The 15,786-nt window shown below is 49.3% G+C and overlaps 1 protein-coding gene across 1 annotated transcript; it reads right to left on the bottom strand.

Annotated features, from left to right (window-relative positions):
* Positions 1-1,479: 1,479 nt before the first annotated feature.
* Positions 1,480-12,593, bottom strand: ENO1 (enolase 1). Its single transcript, XM_026051012.1, has 12 exons — positions 12,544-12,593; positions 9,855-9,948; positions 8,382-8,477; positions 6,776-6,834; positions 5,787-5,856; positions 5,455-5,588; positions 5,086-5,308; positions 3,429-3,626; positions 3,099-3,300; positions 2,600-2,708; positions 2,108-2,166; positions 1,480-1,894 (listed from the first exon to the last, which is right to left on the bottom strand). Exons 2-12 carry the CDS (start codon positions 9,937-9,939, stop codon positions 1,825-1,827), a joined length of 1,305 nt encoding a protein of 434 aa, XP_025906797.1. The 5' UTR covers positions 9,940-9,948; positions 12,544-12,593; the 3' UTR covers positions 1,480-1,824.
* Positions 12,594-15,786: the final 3,193 nt, after the last annotated feature.

The raw sequence follows: 15,786 nt of genomic DNA, 5'->3' as shown, positions 1-15,786 counted from the left end.
CGATATAACACATCATTCTCCTGCCTTAGAGTTTTACAGCCTTGTATTTCCAGCAGCTTCTGAAATAAAATCTCTTTTCTTCAGCCTAAGATTGCTGATGCTCTTGTGGCAGCAGTGTTTAGGTGAATAGCAGCAGCACCCTGCAGCATCACTGCCTTTCAATGGGCCGTTTCCATGCCACCAATTCCAAACGTGGACTAACGGCCGCAAGACCCGCACTGGCCACACCGCGGCACTGCTGCCCTCCTCCAGCTTACAGCTACTTAGCTTGATTGCCAGAGACCAGAACACGCATTGATGGGAATTAGAAACTCATCTCCCCCTTAACAAACCAGCCATTCCGGAAAAAAAGGAACAGACAAAGGCTGCCCAGCACCATCTCCCCCCTGGGCGTTTTAATTGGCCTCTTCCTCCTCAATGATGTAGTCACTCTGCTCCTCATCCCTCTACAGCCACTACAGAGAGTACCAGAACAGCAATGGGGACAGGCACTGGACAATCTTCTGCCAGAAAGAAATTGCTTTCATCTTTGAGGCAATAAAAGTATCCACATGGAACAAAACAGATTCTCTGTAACCTCCCTGCCTTCCCGTCCTTGCTTACTTGGGACAACAGAGCACATGCAGCAACCTGAACAAAGCCAAGAAGGTTGGAAATATGTGCGTTTCCTCATAGTTCTTTTCTTATGGTCACCTGTTTTCACATAGCTTTTGCCTCCCCACCATGTGGCAGAGCCATAATTGTATAATGTGACCAACTATCCAAGTGCCTTTAGCAAAGCCAAAACAAATGCAGCAGTTTAATCTTGACCATGGTTTTAATTCACCACAGCATCCTACTCATACCAGTGGTGTCCTCCTATTAACACTGTATGAAAAAAAATCTACAATCTTACAATATGATCCCTATAATACTCTAAGCTGCAGCTTCTCTTCCTTCCCAAGCACCGGAATTCAGGGTCGGTTGTTCTGTGACTCTTGCTGCACTGCTCCATGTACCACACCACACAGATGAAGACAGAGGGGGTCAAGTCACTTCCAGCACTCAGCTCTGCCCCAGCCTCTCTTGCAAGGTGCTCACTGGATTCCGAGCACCTCTGCCAGGACTAACAAGCAGACATTTGTAACAGTCACAGCGCTTGTCAGGATACAGCACATCTTTGCTAAATTTGACCAGTCCTCTGAGCTTTTCCTTCCACCTGTAGAACTGTACCTGAGCCAGTGGTTAAGTACTTCTTAGTGCCCCTTCTTCCTTACTAAAAACACCCTTGAGGGCAAATCCCTGATAGCAACCACATACATTCACACAATGCCGTGTTCTATCTACCTGTCACACAGCAGTGTCAATCCCCTGGGCACACAGCAAGACAGCTTTAAGCAGGCCATGGTTATGCAGAGGTCCAAAACATCGTTCTTCACAAGAGTAACTCAAAGCCACACCTGGTTAAATTGTTTGATGCTTTTATTTCTCACATGTAAAAACACTACTGTTTGTTTGCAGGCACCTTTCGCCGCACTGCAGGTTACGCAGCTCCCAACATTGAAGAGTGAACAGGCAGAGAAGGGAATTAAATGTTTATGCCTGGAGTCACAAGGTCCCAGAGTGTTTAATACACACAAAACCCCAGAGGGACTCATCTACAAAAGCGGTAAAGCACTTAACAACAAATCAGAGCTGGTGAAAACACTAGGTGAAGGAATCATCTAGGGGGGAGAGGACCTGCAAAATGGCCTTTCCTTCAGCTGCCCTTCTCTTTCTAGCACAGGTAACTAAGTAGGTGACTAGTGCTTTAAACCGGGACAGGCTTCGTTTGGCCCACACAGCTTAGTTGACACGGGGGTTCCTGAAGTTTCTTCCAGCAAAGCGTGCCTTGCTGCCAAGCTCCTCTTCAATTCTGATGAACAAGGAGAAAGTGTTGGGTGTGAGCAGACAGGATGACACAGCTCCATGCTAAACCACTTTGTCTAACTGGTACTAAAGTTAGCATCACTCAGGAGCAATTCAGCCCCCTCCAGGCAGCTTCAGTTCTCATGCATGTTTTATGGCACTGGAAAGCATGATTTATGCCAAGCTTAACCCTCAAGCCCCTTCCCCTCCAGAATCTCACCTCAGCAGCTGGTTGTACTTGGCTAAACGCTCAGATCTGCAAGGGGCACCAGTCTTGATCTAAAAAGGACCAGAAGAAAGTTAATGAGGAAAGAGGACCCTCCGCTACAGCACAAGATGCCAACATGAAGCTCTCTTGCTCTATTTGTTAACTAAGAGCCATCACAGACTTCTTGTCAGCCTTAGGCTCTGTATACCTGTACAGTCTAAGCTGGGGCTTAACAGCAACACAAGATCTATTAATCGCCAACCGTATCAGGAAATCCTGACACCCCCAGGGGAGTTTACTTAAGAATACTTTATGTCAAAAGGTCATTTTACATCAACTCACATATTCCCTTGCCAAATTGCTAGGGAGATCACCTTCTTATTTCCCATAATCATAATGCCCCTAGAGCAGACCCCACGTGCTGCACAACATGGCTTCCTCTCCCACACAGACACAAAAAAGATCAAGCAAAAGGGAAACTTAACAGCAGCTGTAGATACCAACCTGGCCAGTGCAGAGACCAACCACGAGATCAGCAATGAAGGTGTCTTCAGTCTCTCCAGAACGGTGACTCACCATCACACCCCAGCCACTCGACTGGGCAAGCTTGCAGCTAGAAGAGATGCACAGACAGGTCTCTCACCATCCCTCCTTGCTCAGCAGCCCTTCTTTCAGGGATGCTGCCAGCCACCACATTTCCCTTGCTTCAGCAAAACAGAACTGCTCTTAGGTGCACTTGAAGATTAAGTCATGAAAACCACAATTAAGGAGCTCCTTCTATACAAGCTTGGACCCAGGGATGTCTGATGGGCCTACATGACTTGGAGGCAGTAATGATACAGGTTTACTTGCCTATATCCTCTACTAGAGGTGTTAGCCCCTCCACAAATGTCTCAACAACAGGTACCATCTACTCCTCTGATACTCTTCTACATCTTTCCAATATATATTCCCCTCCTTGGTCATTGGAGGCTCCTGGCAGAGCTAAGGGAGAGGAACTTACGCTTGCAAGGACTCTGTTACAGAGCCAATCTGGTTGACCTTGAGCAGAAGGCAGTTGCAGGATTTCTCCTCAGCAGCTTTGGCAATGCGCTTTGGGTTGGTCACCGTCAGGTCATCACCAACCACCTGGATACCAACACTGCCAGTGAACTTCTTCCAGGCAGCCCAGTCATCCTGGTCAAATGGGTCTTCAATGGACACCACTAGAGGGGGACAAAAGGAGTTTTAAGCCAATGCTACCCTGAAAACATCAGTACCACTTTTTTTTTTTTTAAAAAGACACCCATCTCTACTTCCTACTGCATTCCTTGTAAAGCAAGAAATGGCTTACAAGGGTAGTTCTTGACAAAGCTCTTGTACAGGTCAGCCAGCTGGTCAGGAGAAATGTATCTGCTGGGATCATCAGGGGATTTGAAGTCCAGGTCATACTTTCCATCACGGTAGAATTCTGAGGCAGCCACATCCATACCAATGACAACCTTGTCAGGGTAGCCAGCCTTGCTAATAGCAGTCTTCAGGAGCTCCAGGGCTGAAAGAGGACACAAAATACCCACTTACTAACAACAGGACATTCATTTGGTCAGAAAACCCATTGCCCCCTGAGCAAAACCTAGCAACGTCAGAAAGAAAAAGTTCTCAAACTCACCAACTTCTGAATGGAAGATGATACCACTTTAGTACTGCTTTGAGTCTTTTAATAACCACTTTTATCTGGTCATATCTTTGAGACAACAAGAGGGATTCTGATTATCTTCAAGGAGGACACTACATCAGCCCTGAAAGCTTAAGGCCAAGATTGCATCCTCCTTCAGCTGTATGCACATGGGCAGGAAGCAGTGCCTGCATTTGACTCCTTTTCAGCTCCCCAGCAGGTACTGATGGTCTTAGAGGGGAACACGCAGAGCCTGTCAGGCACAGCATACACAGCCTGGTACTGGGCACTCTACCTGCTCTTCATTTGCACATTTATTTAGAAAATGAACAGTACAGCTCCATAGAAGTCCCTGGACACTGGTCACCACGCTGCCCTGTTTGACCAAGCCAAAGGAGAAAAACTGCAGCAGGGTGAAGAACAAGAGACTCTAAGCTTCTAACTGAAGGCCAAGCAGCAGCTGGGTCAGCCAGGTTATTTACAGTAGCAACCTTAGGCCAGGTCTTTCAGATATTAATGGAACACAGACTGTAAAAACAGCTGCCACCAGCAACTTCAGTTCCAAACATTCCTTGGAATGGAATGGTCATCCAAGTTCATCTTCATTGATATCTGCCAGGATACAGGCCAAGGAGGAGCTACATTTGCACCCGCAGCTTCAGAACCTCCCAACTTTTATTGCTAGCTCAGCCAAGGGAAGACACAACCAGCAATAACATAACAGCTTTCGGTGTGCTGAGAGAGACCTAGGACTCCAGCAGCCTATCAGCTCTTCCACTCCCTAGAACCTGTCAGAAAGAAAACTTCTGGTACAGATAACAGGCAAAAGTTCTACTTCCCATATGAGACTGTTCTCCCGCAAGCCTGTGCATCCCCCACAATCTAACAGTTCTGTTCAAATATCACGGCTCCCCAGCTTGGCCTTCACTCACTCCCACATATTACTAGGGACAGCTCAAGCTGTTTTCTTTGTCAGCAGAAAAACAGCTCCAGTAATTCTGACCACTGACTTCAGGGATGTTTGCAAGGCATGCGGACATCCCAGCACCTCCTTAAAATGAAGGTGGCAACTTTCCCTTAAGCTGCTGCAGGAATGAGATGGTAAAGAAGACCAAAAGTCATCCTGTCAAGCTGCACACACCAACGTGCAAGGGAGCACCTCTGCAGAAAAAGAATGATACCAGTACAGGACCTAGTAACTGTCAGGACAGAAGCACAGAAACAGCAGCAAGATCTATTATAACCTATTGATCCCTCTTATTGGCCTTACTAGGCAAATAAGGTTTTAATCCTTGGGCTAAGAGTTACACCTCCTACACACTCCAATCATTTTTACCTTCTTTATTTTCCAGGATGTTGGGGGCAAAGCCACCCTCATCTCCCACATTGGTGGCATCTTTGCCATACTTCTCCTTGATGACGTTCTTGAGATTGTGGTAGACCTCAGCACCAATGCGCATTGCCTCCTTGAAGCTGTCGGCACCCACAGGCAGGATCATGAACTCCTGCATCGCCAGCTTATTGCCAGCATGGGAGCCTCCGTTGATCACGTTGAAAGCCTAGGAGTAACCAAAAGGAAAAGCCAAATTAGAATAATTTAAAGTAGACAGTGATAGAAGACTCAGCCCTCAAACGTGATCCAGAACCACAGGACATCATGACACAGAGCCAGGTCGTGTCTTTAGCTGGCACTGCCAGGACTTACAGGAACTGGGAGAATGACTTCAGCATTTCCAGCGAGGTCAGCAATGTGGCGGTACAGGGGGACGCCCTTCTCAGCAGCACCAGCTTTGCACACAGCCAGAGACACTCCCAAGATGGCATTGGCACCAAATTTGGCTGAAATAACAAGGATACATTCTTTTCAGAAAAATGCTACGTCTTCCTAAAGACGCTTTGCAAAACTATTATGGTTTTGGTTAAAGAAATGCATAGCATAAGCCGTGTACTGCCTATTGCTTCCAATGAGGTAAACTATCCCTCTTATCAGAGAAGCCCCCTCTTTTCAAGTCTCACTGCAGCACAAGTGCAACTTACATTTGTTCTCTGATCCATCCATTTCCAGCATCAGCTTGTCAATTTTCTCTTGCTCCACAACACTGACATTCTGCAGGGAGAAGCAGGAGGAACACTGAGCCCAAAGACAGCTCTAAAAATTACCTATCCATTTTATCTGTATTTTCTACTTTATTTCCCTTCAATTGGGAAAATGCTTGTGTCTCTCAACTTCCCAATTCACTCCATTTGGCAGGCACCAGGAAATTGCTTAAATGGAGAACTGAGACAACGTAATGTGATCATGGGACAGCAGCATCTTCTGGTTCCTTCCAACAGACCAGAACTGACAGAGTAAGCTAGAGATATCAAACACTTGGTTCTTTACATTCAGACAGAGCTGTAAAGCTCTCGGTTATGAAGACATATTTACAGCGCTGTCAGCCTGCCATGAAGCAAGTCCCAGTTTATGTTCCCTGCCATTTTATTACAAACTGACAACACCAGCTTGCTCAGAATATGGATCAATTGATAGCCCATGTACTAAGTTCCAGATTTCTGTGATTTGCATCAGAAACATGCAATCATTTCATGCATTAGCTGTTTCACCTCAGCCTTTCTAGTTAGAGCTTTGCACCCAAAGGGTATAAGAAACTCATCCAAGCCGGTTTTACCACAATCACCCGATACCCCTCCAAATTAACCAGTCTGAACCAAACCCATCTCTCCCCATCACTCAACCATCCTTTTCAAGTATAAAGCAGCTTGTATCTTAACTGCATATTCCACAGAGGTTTGCAGATGCTCCAGTGTTGCTGCACACAGCAACTTCAGGCTGCCAGAAATTGTTCTGATTGTTAGATATGCAGTCGTTAAAGCATTACTATAGGTCAGTTTTTCTCATGCACTCCAGTACACACTAACAACTCCCATGTAACACTTTCTGCAACTGTCTCTAGAGGGACAATCCATCAGCTAGGATGCACCAGACAGGCATTAACTGATGTTAGTGGAAGACAGATTGCTCCTACCTTGCTAATCAGTGCAGGTGCAATTGTTTTATTGATGTGCTCAACAGCTTTTGAGACACCTGGAAGGAACAAGCAAATCAGACACTGGTTAACCAAACAGGCTGTGCAGGCATTAGTGAGCCATCTCAGTAACAGTTCAATCCCAAGAAAACCAGCTCATGCTATCAAAGCTCAAACCTGAGTTTACTGCCAAATCTCAACACTTTTAGAGGTCATCTCTGGTGAGTGAGGTCACATGAAATAAGCATCACGTAAGAATGCCTGCTGCAAGGTTAGTTTGCAAAACCATGCACTGGAGAAGTGTGTCCAAGTGACAAGGCTGCACTGAGAGCACATCCATTACCTGTGTGCACAATGCTGTCGCCAGGAACTCGTTAACATATTTAACAGCTCTGGATACACCTGACAGAAGTGAAATGGACAAGAGAATCAAGGAAGAGATGAAGGCTCACGGCAGAGACAGTCATGCGAGGAAAAGAAAAGGACAGACCCACAGGTTAGCATGTGTGCAATACAAAGCTGTAGACCATAAGCAAAAGGGTTCATAGAGTAGAAGTTGTCGCATCAGCCAGCCAGGCTATATTTATTTCCACCCAGATTTCACGTTGTGGCAAACTCAGCCAGGTACCTAAGCCTGGAGTGGCTGAGCAACAGCATTGAAAAGAGGTCTTAAGATAGGTAACTCCTACCCATTCATAGAACAGATAAGGACAGATAAGCATGCAGCAGCTCAGGCGCTGATAGCTACCATTTTGTGACACAAAGCAGTACATTAGCAGGTGTCATTTACCACTGATACTAAGCCAAAGTATCCTACCCTGTATCCACACCTGGATGCAGCCATGGAAGTTGATTGCCTGCAGTTCCCTTGGATAGGGCAGTAGAGTGAACACAGCACCACTCTTATCTCTGTGCACTCACCATTACATTAGCCAGGAGTTTCAGAGGAAGCCTGTTTCTGCCCCATTAGTGGGCCATCAGTAGCCAGCTACATTAGCCTAAGGAATGTTGTCATCCCTGAATAGTGTTTAAGAACTCCAAAGACCTACGCTTGAAGACCCAGTGAATGCTTTAAGTGTAGCCTGAATCACAGTAATTGCCTTTCAAATAGTCCAGATATGCAGATTTAGAATAGGGAAGGCAGATAGATGCTTCTTCTAGTAGCATTTGGTACTTGGGTATTCAGTCACTTCAGAGTTTCTTTACTGAAGTGACAGCAATCACGGAGCTTCTTCTCAGCCAAGCTCTTGCAGTTCAGGATTTACCTATTCTAACAGCTCTTAGGAACAAAATGTTCTCCTTTCACCTGACTGGCAAGAAAAGTTTGAGCTGAAAGAAATCATTCACTGTTTCAGACAGCCTCAAAAGGCAAACCATAAACAGCTTCACAGTAAGAAGTTAAAAAAGTAGCCCTACTGCCCACACTCCCAGAGTAGCTGTAGGAGTTATTACTAGGATGTTTATTAGGCATTGACATCTTGTATGCGGCCGTTGGCTTTCTCCCATGATTGTTTGAGCCACTCTGATGGCTGTCTCATGCGAACTCTGGAGAAACAGTCATTCCCCAAGCAAATATTGTATGACTTGTGTAAATTCAGAGGTTTACCTTTTCCCATGTAACGTGTCTTGTCATTGTCACGAAGCTCAAGAGCTTCATAGATTCCAGTTGAGGCACCACTGGGAACAGCAGCTCTGAAGAGACCTGTTAAGAGACAGAACTGCCTTAGTACATTGAGACCCTCCACCCACAGCAGCACAACCTGCCCTTCCCCAAGCCCCATCTCTGCTCACTCGTGCTGTTGTCCTCATGCAGCTTCTTGCTCCGTTACACATCATCAGTTCAAGCGTCTCCCTTGTGCTAACGAGCAGCAAGTTCTGGCTCACTCACAGAAATCTACCCTTTTGCACACTGTGCATTTCAAGCTTCTACGTCTGGGAAAGTCATCCATTTCTTTTCCAAAAAGGGATTCCCCTTAAGGATAAGGTCAACTGCTAAGGCTGCCCCAAAGGCTTCATTCAGAGAAACCATTTTTGGACCCAGTCTGGCAGCTGAGCCAAGTCATTACGAGATAAAGCATACAAAGAAGTTAAGAGCCTCCTTCGTGTTAGCCCAAGCTCCTCACACGAAAGCACCACCCAAGCAGCTCATTTCTCTCACCAAGGATGCTGAGCCTTAACAGAAAATTGGTACATTGGCACCTGTCCTGTTCAAGATGCCAATTGCAATCCGCAGTCTCTCCCTCATCCCCTAAAGCAAAGGGCTTAGCGGGGACAACTTCACTAATTGACTACATTCATCTCTTGAGGCAGAAAGATCAGCTGTTTAGTTAGTGTATTATATCTATTGTGCTTGCTCATTCTACCAAGCTACACTGCTATGTGTTTGCACAATGCAGTTGTCAGATCTTATCAGATATGAGATGAACAATGAAAAGCAAAGGAAAACCCCCAAAACAGAAGATGCTATACGTGCAAACCCCATTAGTCGAGTTGTTTAATCATCGCTGGGTACCTATGCAGACAAGAAACTCTTACTTGAGCTTCAACTCTGTAGCAGCAGATTGTGGTTGTTTCATTACATGAAGTGACTGAGATGCAAATTGAGAATTAAGCTGTCTCAAGTACAGTGGAAAAGGGCTTAGTGGAAAGGCAAGTTAAGTTCATTAGCAGCCACTTAAAGATAGGAAAGAAGGCATTAACTCTGCGTTTGTCTGAAGCAGTCAAGGCCATCTCAGCTGAAGATCAGTAAGGAAGGAAGATGGCTGTGTTAGCCGAAACATTTGCATAATATAGATCACAAGCAGCTAGCACACCAAGACAACCCTTCACCAACCAGGCAAAATCTTTTGAGATCTGCAAATTCAACTCAAGAGAAGGAGCTAGAGGTTTTTATTGCAGTTCCTATGGCAAGCTCAGCAGCATGACTATACGCATTAAACCTGGAGAACACAGCAAGGACAAGCCCAGAGCTAGAACAGGACCGTTTTTGTACTTTTGTAAGAATTCATTCTATTGCAAAACAGTCTTGCAGCTCTAGCAGACAGAGAAAAGGAACAAACATCTAAAGCTAAGGACTCACCTTTTTTGGTATAGAGGTCTACCTCAACCGTGGGATTCCCACGGGAATCCAAGATTTCACGGGCATGAATCTTCAAAATAGACATCTTGAAAACCTGCCAAAGAGAGTTCAGCATTGAGGAGTTAGAGCCATTTACAGCCATGAGAACCGTTAGAGTCACTTCACACTTCGCTTCAACTGGGAAAACTTTTAGTACCTGATGAGAGACAGTTCATGTGCCAGAGGATTAGAATCACAGACCAGATGGGAAGGACTGTCTAGACAGAGCCTTGTTTTCAGAGATCCAAGCAAATGCCATCTCTTGGCATATCAGAGCAGCCAAGCAATCCCAATATAGGATTCTCTGCAACTGGTTAGGTTTTTTTTTTTTTGCAAAAGACTTAAGGGCAGCAGCTCTTAATATATTCAATACACAGCAGCTGTTCAGAGTCAAATGTAGCCTACCTTGAAATAGAAACAGGCAGACAGGGCTCTAATCAAGAGCTGAGATTGTGGCAGTTGCTCCCTTTCATGAGAGGGGTATCTGCAAGAACAGTCTAACACTACTCCTAGAAGGAAGGTAAATCACAATCCTTTGAATACTTCATTCTCATAAGTTTTCTCCTTAGAAAAACTGCAGTAAGGTACACAAACTTAGCAATATTAAAAAAAAACAAGATACAAGTCAGCTTATATGAGTGTCTAAGGCATGGACTGGAATGAGAACTCGCACTTCTACAGAAAAGAAAGCCTCAGAAATAGAAATATCTGGAAGCTGACTTTTTGGCAAGCCAATGTGGGCGGTAACTGCACACAGGAATAGTCACACATCGCTGCAGTTACCAAGAAGTTGAAAAAACAAGCTCTTCAAAATACTTAGGGGAAATATCAGCTTCATGTGTTCCTTCTTTGCAGTTTTCTCTCTTCAAAGTTTTCTTTTCTATTAAAGGCAGGGCAGCCATTTGGTTTGTCCCTCTGGGTTCAGAGGGCCCCTTCCAGCTGCTCCTGCCTCCGAGGAGCAGACTGCCTGGGTATTTTAAGGTACTCCTTGCTCTACTGTAACAGCAAGGAGGTGACACAACTGCCTTAAGTGGCAAGGAGACTTGGCTCCAGCCGGCCTCCATGCTGCCACAACTTAATTTTAACCAGCAAGCACATAAATCTAGAAAAAGCCCTGCAACTCCCCCGTTATCAGTCCCAGCCATGCTAATCTGCACATAATCCTTGTGCTGAGCCATGCCTGATATGAAGAATCACTGCTTTATCTGAAAAAGGTATTCACAGCTACTCAGCAGCCCCGCTAGGCCTTGCTTTCTTTTTCAGCAACTTTCATTTTCAGACACGTGGCTTTGATGCAGAATTAGGTGCCCTGCTCTTTAACAACCATCCCACAACGGAGCCCTCGTGCAGCACAAGGGCAGTTTACCCCCTTAACAAAGGCAGCAGCGCTGCAGGAAGAGCTTTCCCCAGAAATGGCTCCTGGTTCAGCAGGGCACATTACTCAACTGTCCTTGACAAGTGACCTCCCCATGAGTCCCTCCCCGTTCGGAACAGGGAAGCATTTTGCAGCACTGCATCAAATTTAATGTTACTTCTGCTAATAAATACTGTTCAGAAAGTCCAACTTGCTCCCTACTGGGTCTTGAGCTCTGCACAGGGAATTTAACACTTCCAACTATAGCACGGGCTACTCCAACCTAAACTAAAATGATTTACAGAGCCTTAGCTCTCATTTGACTTTATTACCAAGAGTTTTACTCCTAGGAACTGCTTTGCAGCAGCACATTTTTCTGAAGCAAAGAAAGGGCTAGGATGGAGCTCTGCAAGAATAAGGAGGAGGAACAAAGAGCATCAGCAGAGTTTGACTACAGAAAGGGCTCTCCTGGAGCATTTGGGAGTCTTATTACAGCCCCACGTGACACCAAGATACCTGCAAGGCGCCTGCCACCCCCACTCTGATAAGCATTCCTTGGCACCAGGTCACTGGATTAGCTCCTCATCAGCCCTTTCTAACACTGCAATTTTCCCACGTGGGGAAGCCGTGCGGTCCAGCACACACATGGACCAACACGGGCAACTTCTGATACTCCCCGGCCTTGCAGGGGGTGCCAGGCGGCCTCGTGCTCCGCGAGCTGAGGCAAGGCACCGGGCGCGGGATGAGTCAGGGATGCGCGGAGCCGCTTTCCCCTTTTGAATTGCATGGGGGCCTGCGGGCTTGGCGAGAAGCATCGCGGCTTCCTGCCGGGCCCGAGTGACTCAGCGCAAGTAACGGCGCCAGCGGGGAGGCCGCGGCTCTCCCCACGCCCGGCGGCCTCACGGGCACCCGGCCACCCCCTCGGGAAGCGGGGGGGATGCCGCAAAACACTCAATATTTGCGAGGCGAAGTCGAAGGGCGCCCGCTGCCCTAGCAGGGGCAGGTCCAGGCCGTCCGGAGCAGCTGGTTAATGATTAAGACAAGAGATTAAGAGCCCGGAGCCGCAGCCGCCCCCACGGACATGGCGCGGGGACCCCGTGCCCCTCAACGGCCACGCGGCGGCGAGGCCCACGCGAGACCTGCGTGGGGACAAAGGCGGGACCCCAGCGCGGCGGCGGCCCCGGGAGGCCCAAGGGAGAAGGAACCGCCGGGGTGGGGCCAGCCAGACTGGGCCTGATTGAACCGGGCCTGGACGAACCCGGCCTGGATGAGCCGGGCCGCTCCCGCCGCACTCACCTGCGCACGATGCTGCCTCGCCAACGACTGGGGATGAGCGCCTGCGCGCGCGCTCGCCTATAGGCCACCCCGCGCCACGCCCCGCCCCCTGCCTCCACGCCATTGGCCGCCGCACCGCTCTCCCGCCTCGCCATTGGCCGCCGCCGCCTCGCCCCAGAGGCGGCGCGCGGCGCGTGCGCTACGTGCCGGGCCTCACGCATGGAAAAATCCCGCTGAGGGGCGGGGAGAGAGGAGGGGCGGGGCTCTGAGCGGGTGGGGCTCTGCCGTGGGGGCGTGGTTTCCGGCAAGGGGCGTGGCTTGCCGCGGCCATGCGTGCGATGAGCGCGGCGGGTCTCAGCGGGCGGGCGGCAGCCGCGCGCTCCCGCAGGGCGCGTTCGGAGCCAGTGCCCGGAGCGGGCGCGAAGGAGGCAGGAGGGGCTGTGCTCTGTCACCCGAAATCCACACAGAGCTTGGGAAAAGCACAACGCTTTTCTGTGCAGAGCACGATCGAGCACGCGAGTCACAGTGACAAGCTCAAAACGCAGTAAAATGGGGACAACTGCTGCCCTGAGGAAGCCGGCACCGCCGAGCCGCGTTCCCGGGACACGATTCCCTTGCACCGCGCTGTGCCCGCGCCCAGGGCTCGCAGGCTGCCACAGCCTGCCCTGCTCAGCAGACTGTACTTTGTTTTACTCTGCGCCACGCCATATGTATTAAAATAAAACTCAGAGCTGATATTAAAAACAGAACTGCCCAGGCGCGGCTCGGGGCGGTTGTCCTGCTTTCCTTTAGAGCAGAGCAGCCCTAAGGCGACGGGACGTGCGGCTGGCCGGTGCTTCTGCGGGAACACAGCCTGGCTGTGCACTACTGAAATCATTTATTTTCTTTTATAACTTATTTTCTTTCCTCAGGGGGGGCTTGCTGGGCCAGCGGGGCGGGAGCAGACAGCCGCTAACCCAGTTCGACCTGCAAAAAGGGGCAAAAAATCCAAGCCTGTTCTTGCACGGAGCGGTGCAGGGAACATGTGGCGGGGGGACACGGGGCACGTGGCTGTCACGACGGGCCCGGGCGCGCAGGGCCACGTGCGAGCGGCGGGACGGGCTCATCCCGCTCCGGGCCTGCCCGGGCGTCTCCCTCGGGGCGCCGGATCCCGGATCGCGGTGCCTCCCCGTCCCGCCCCGCAGCCTCATCCAGCCCCGCTCCCCTGGCCGCGCAGCAGCACCGCGGAGGTAACGATGGCGCCCCTATAAATTAGTATCTAAAAAAATCTAAAGCGGTTTCTTCCTGGTGCTTGGGACCCTCTCCCTGCCTTCGCAGCCTTCCTCTGCCCTCTTCCTCCTCGGTGGATTTGGGGTGCACGCGAACGGTCGGTGCCTTTGCGGCTGCTTTCCCCGCCGGGTCTCAAGGGTGATGCTTGGGTTTCCGCCGGGCTCGGGAGCGCGGAGCTGCGGGTGGGAGGTGCCCGCAGGACCGGGAGCAGCGACTGCAGCCACGTTATTTGGCTCCTGGGGAATGAAGCAACGCGCCGAGCCCTGCAAAAGAGCAAAGAGCGCAATTCCTGGCCGCTACCGGTCTGCCAAGGTCGCCCGGGCTTCGAGGGGAAGCTCCGAGCTCTTAGTGCAGCTGGATATTAACTGTGGGAATGGTGCAACCAAGGGCCGCACGGAGCTGCTCAAGGCATGGACGACATTGGGTAAACCTTGTCCTGGGGTCGACGAGGAGGTCGGGAAACCTTCCGTGAGGAAGAGCATGTCCCATGGGGAATGGATTGGCCACTAGAAGATCATAATCGCTATTTGGGGGGTTATAAAACAGGCGCCTGAAGAACAGCCAGAAGCAGAGTGACTCATTTGCTTTCCTAATGAGCGGCAACGCTCATGCAAAGCCCGCGGGCTGGCGAGCAAGATCCTCCTGCCCGGGAACAGGTACGGCACGGATGGCAGGGATGCCGGCCTCCTTCCTGCTCTGCTCCTGTCTCATTCCCATGGGAATCGCTCCGGGGGCCTTGCTGCTCCTGGCTCCGTAGGGATCCAGCCACAAGGAAACCCAAGGAGAAGGCTCCTTGATGGTTTAGAGCAGATAAATGCTGCTTTCCGCACTCCCGGTATCTCTCCTTGGCTGCATCAAAGGATGTAGCCATGGAAGAGCTCCAGCAGGATCAGTAAATCACTCTGGATTTACAGCGGTAGAAGGTGGGTCTGGCCACACGTATCAAAAACTTGTGTTAGAGGAATGAGGCCTGAAGGGACCATGTGAAATGGAGCAATGAATCCTGGCACTTGTCTACACCTGACGTCTGTGAGCAGGAAAATTGGAAATAATAGTAGTAATAATAAGAAGAAAAAGCACGGGGATGAATTTCTAAGGGGTGAGGGCCACCTCTTCTATCAAAGAGGCCACCTGCGAAAGGAAGATGCAGAAGCTCTGCTGGGCAGAAGGTCCCATCTCAGCCCACATGGCCAGCATGGGCTTTACCCTGGTCTACGTTTGCTCTTCCAGCATCTGGGAAGACTCCAACCTGGAAAAACAGCCAATTCCAGGCCATGCTCATGGGGACCTTCATGCACATGGTCGGGAGATGCTCCAGTGCAGCGGTGACCGCCGCATCCCGGTGCCATGTGCTGCTGTGGGCAGTCCTGGAGCGTAACCAGGTGTAAGCCCCAAAATCTCTCCCTCAGCTGATTTTGGGCTGTATTTACCCAACTGGATACACACGGATTACAAAGTTCATCGCAGGGCATGTTTGATTAGTTTAGTCCTCGCACAGTCGAGTGCAACTGTCAGAATAAATGACTTTGTTAGAAGAGGGGGGAAAAATACATGTTTGGTTAATTAACTCAATATCGCAGCCGTTCCCAAACATTAAATACACACCGCCTAAAGCAGCCAGGCGGGAAAGGCCTTTCCAGAATAACAATTTGCTCAGAAAGAATAAAATGAAGAATAAAAAACTGCTTCTGCCCTTGTGCTACGGCTGAATTATTGTAAATGTTATTGTAAGGGGCAGGACGTGGCCAAGGCAAGTGCTGGGATTTTGCTGTCCTGCCAAGCGCTGGATATTGCTGCCTGGCACCGAGCATCAAAAGCAGAGCTGGATTCAGTGGCGGCTGTAGCTCTTCTCGCTTCCACGGGGAAAATCCTGAGCGTTTTCATGGGGATTGACCCTTGCCCAGTAACGGTACAAAAGGGCAGGCAGATCTACGGCCTGTTCCTACTCTGCCAAATGGCTTTTAGCAGACCTCAGGCAATTACCTTTTTTGGACC

Source organism: Nothoprocta perdicaria, unplaced genomic scaffold (genome assembly GCF_003342845.1).
Source record: "Nothoprocta perdicaria isolate Ctin4 unplaced genomic scaffold, notPer1 scaffold_72, whole genome shotgun sequence".
Taxonomy (NCBI): domain Eukaryota; kingdom Metazoa; phylum Chordata; class Aves; order Tinamiformes; family Tinamidae; genus Nothoprocta; species Nothoprocta perdicaria.
This window is presented reverse-complemented; position numbering and strand designations above follow the sequence as displayed.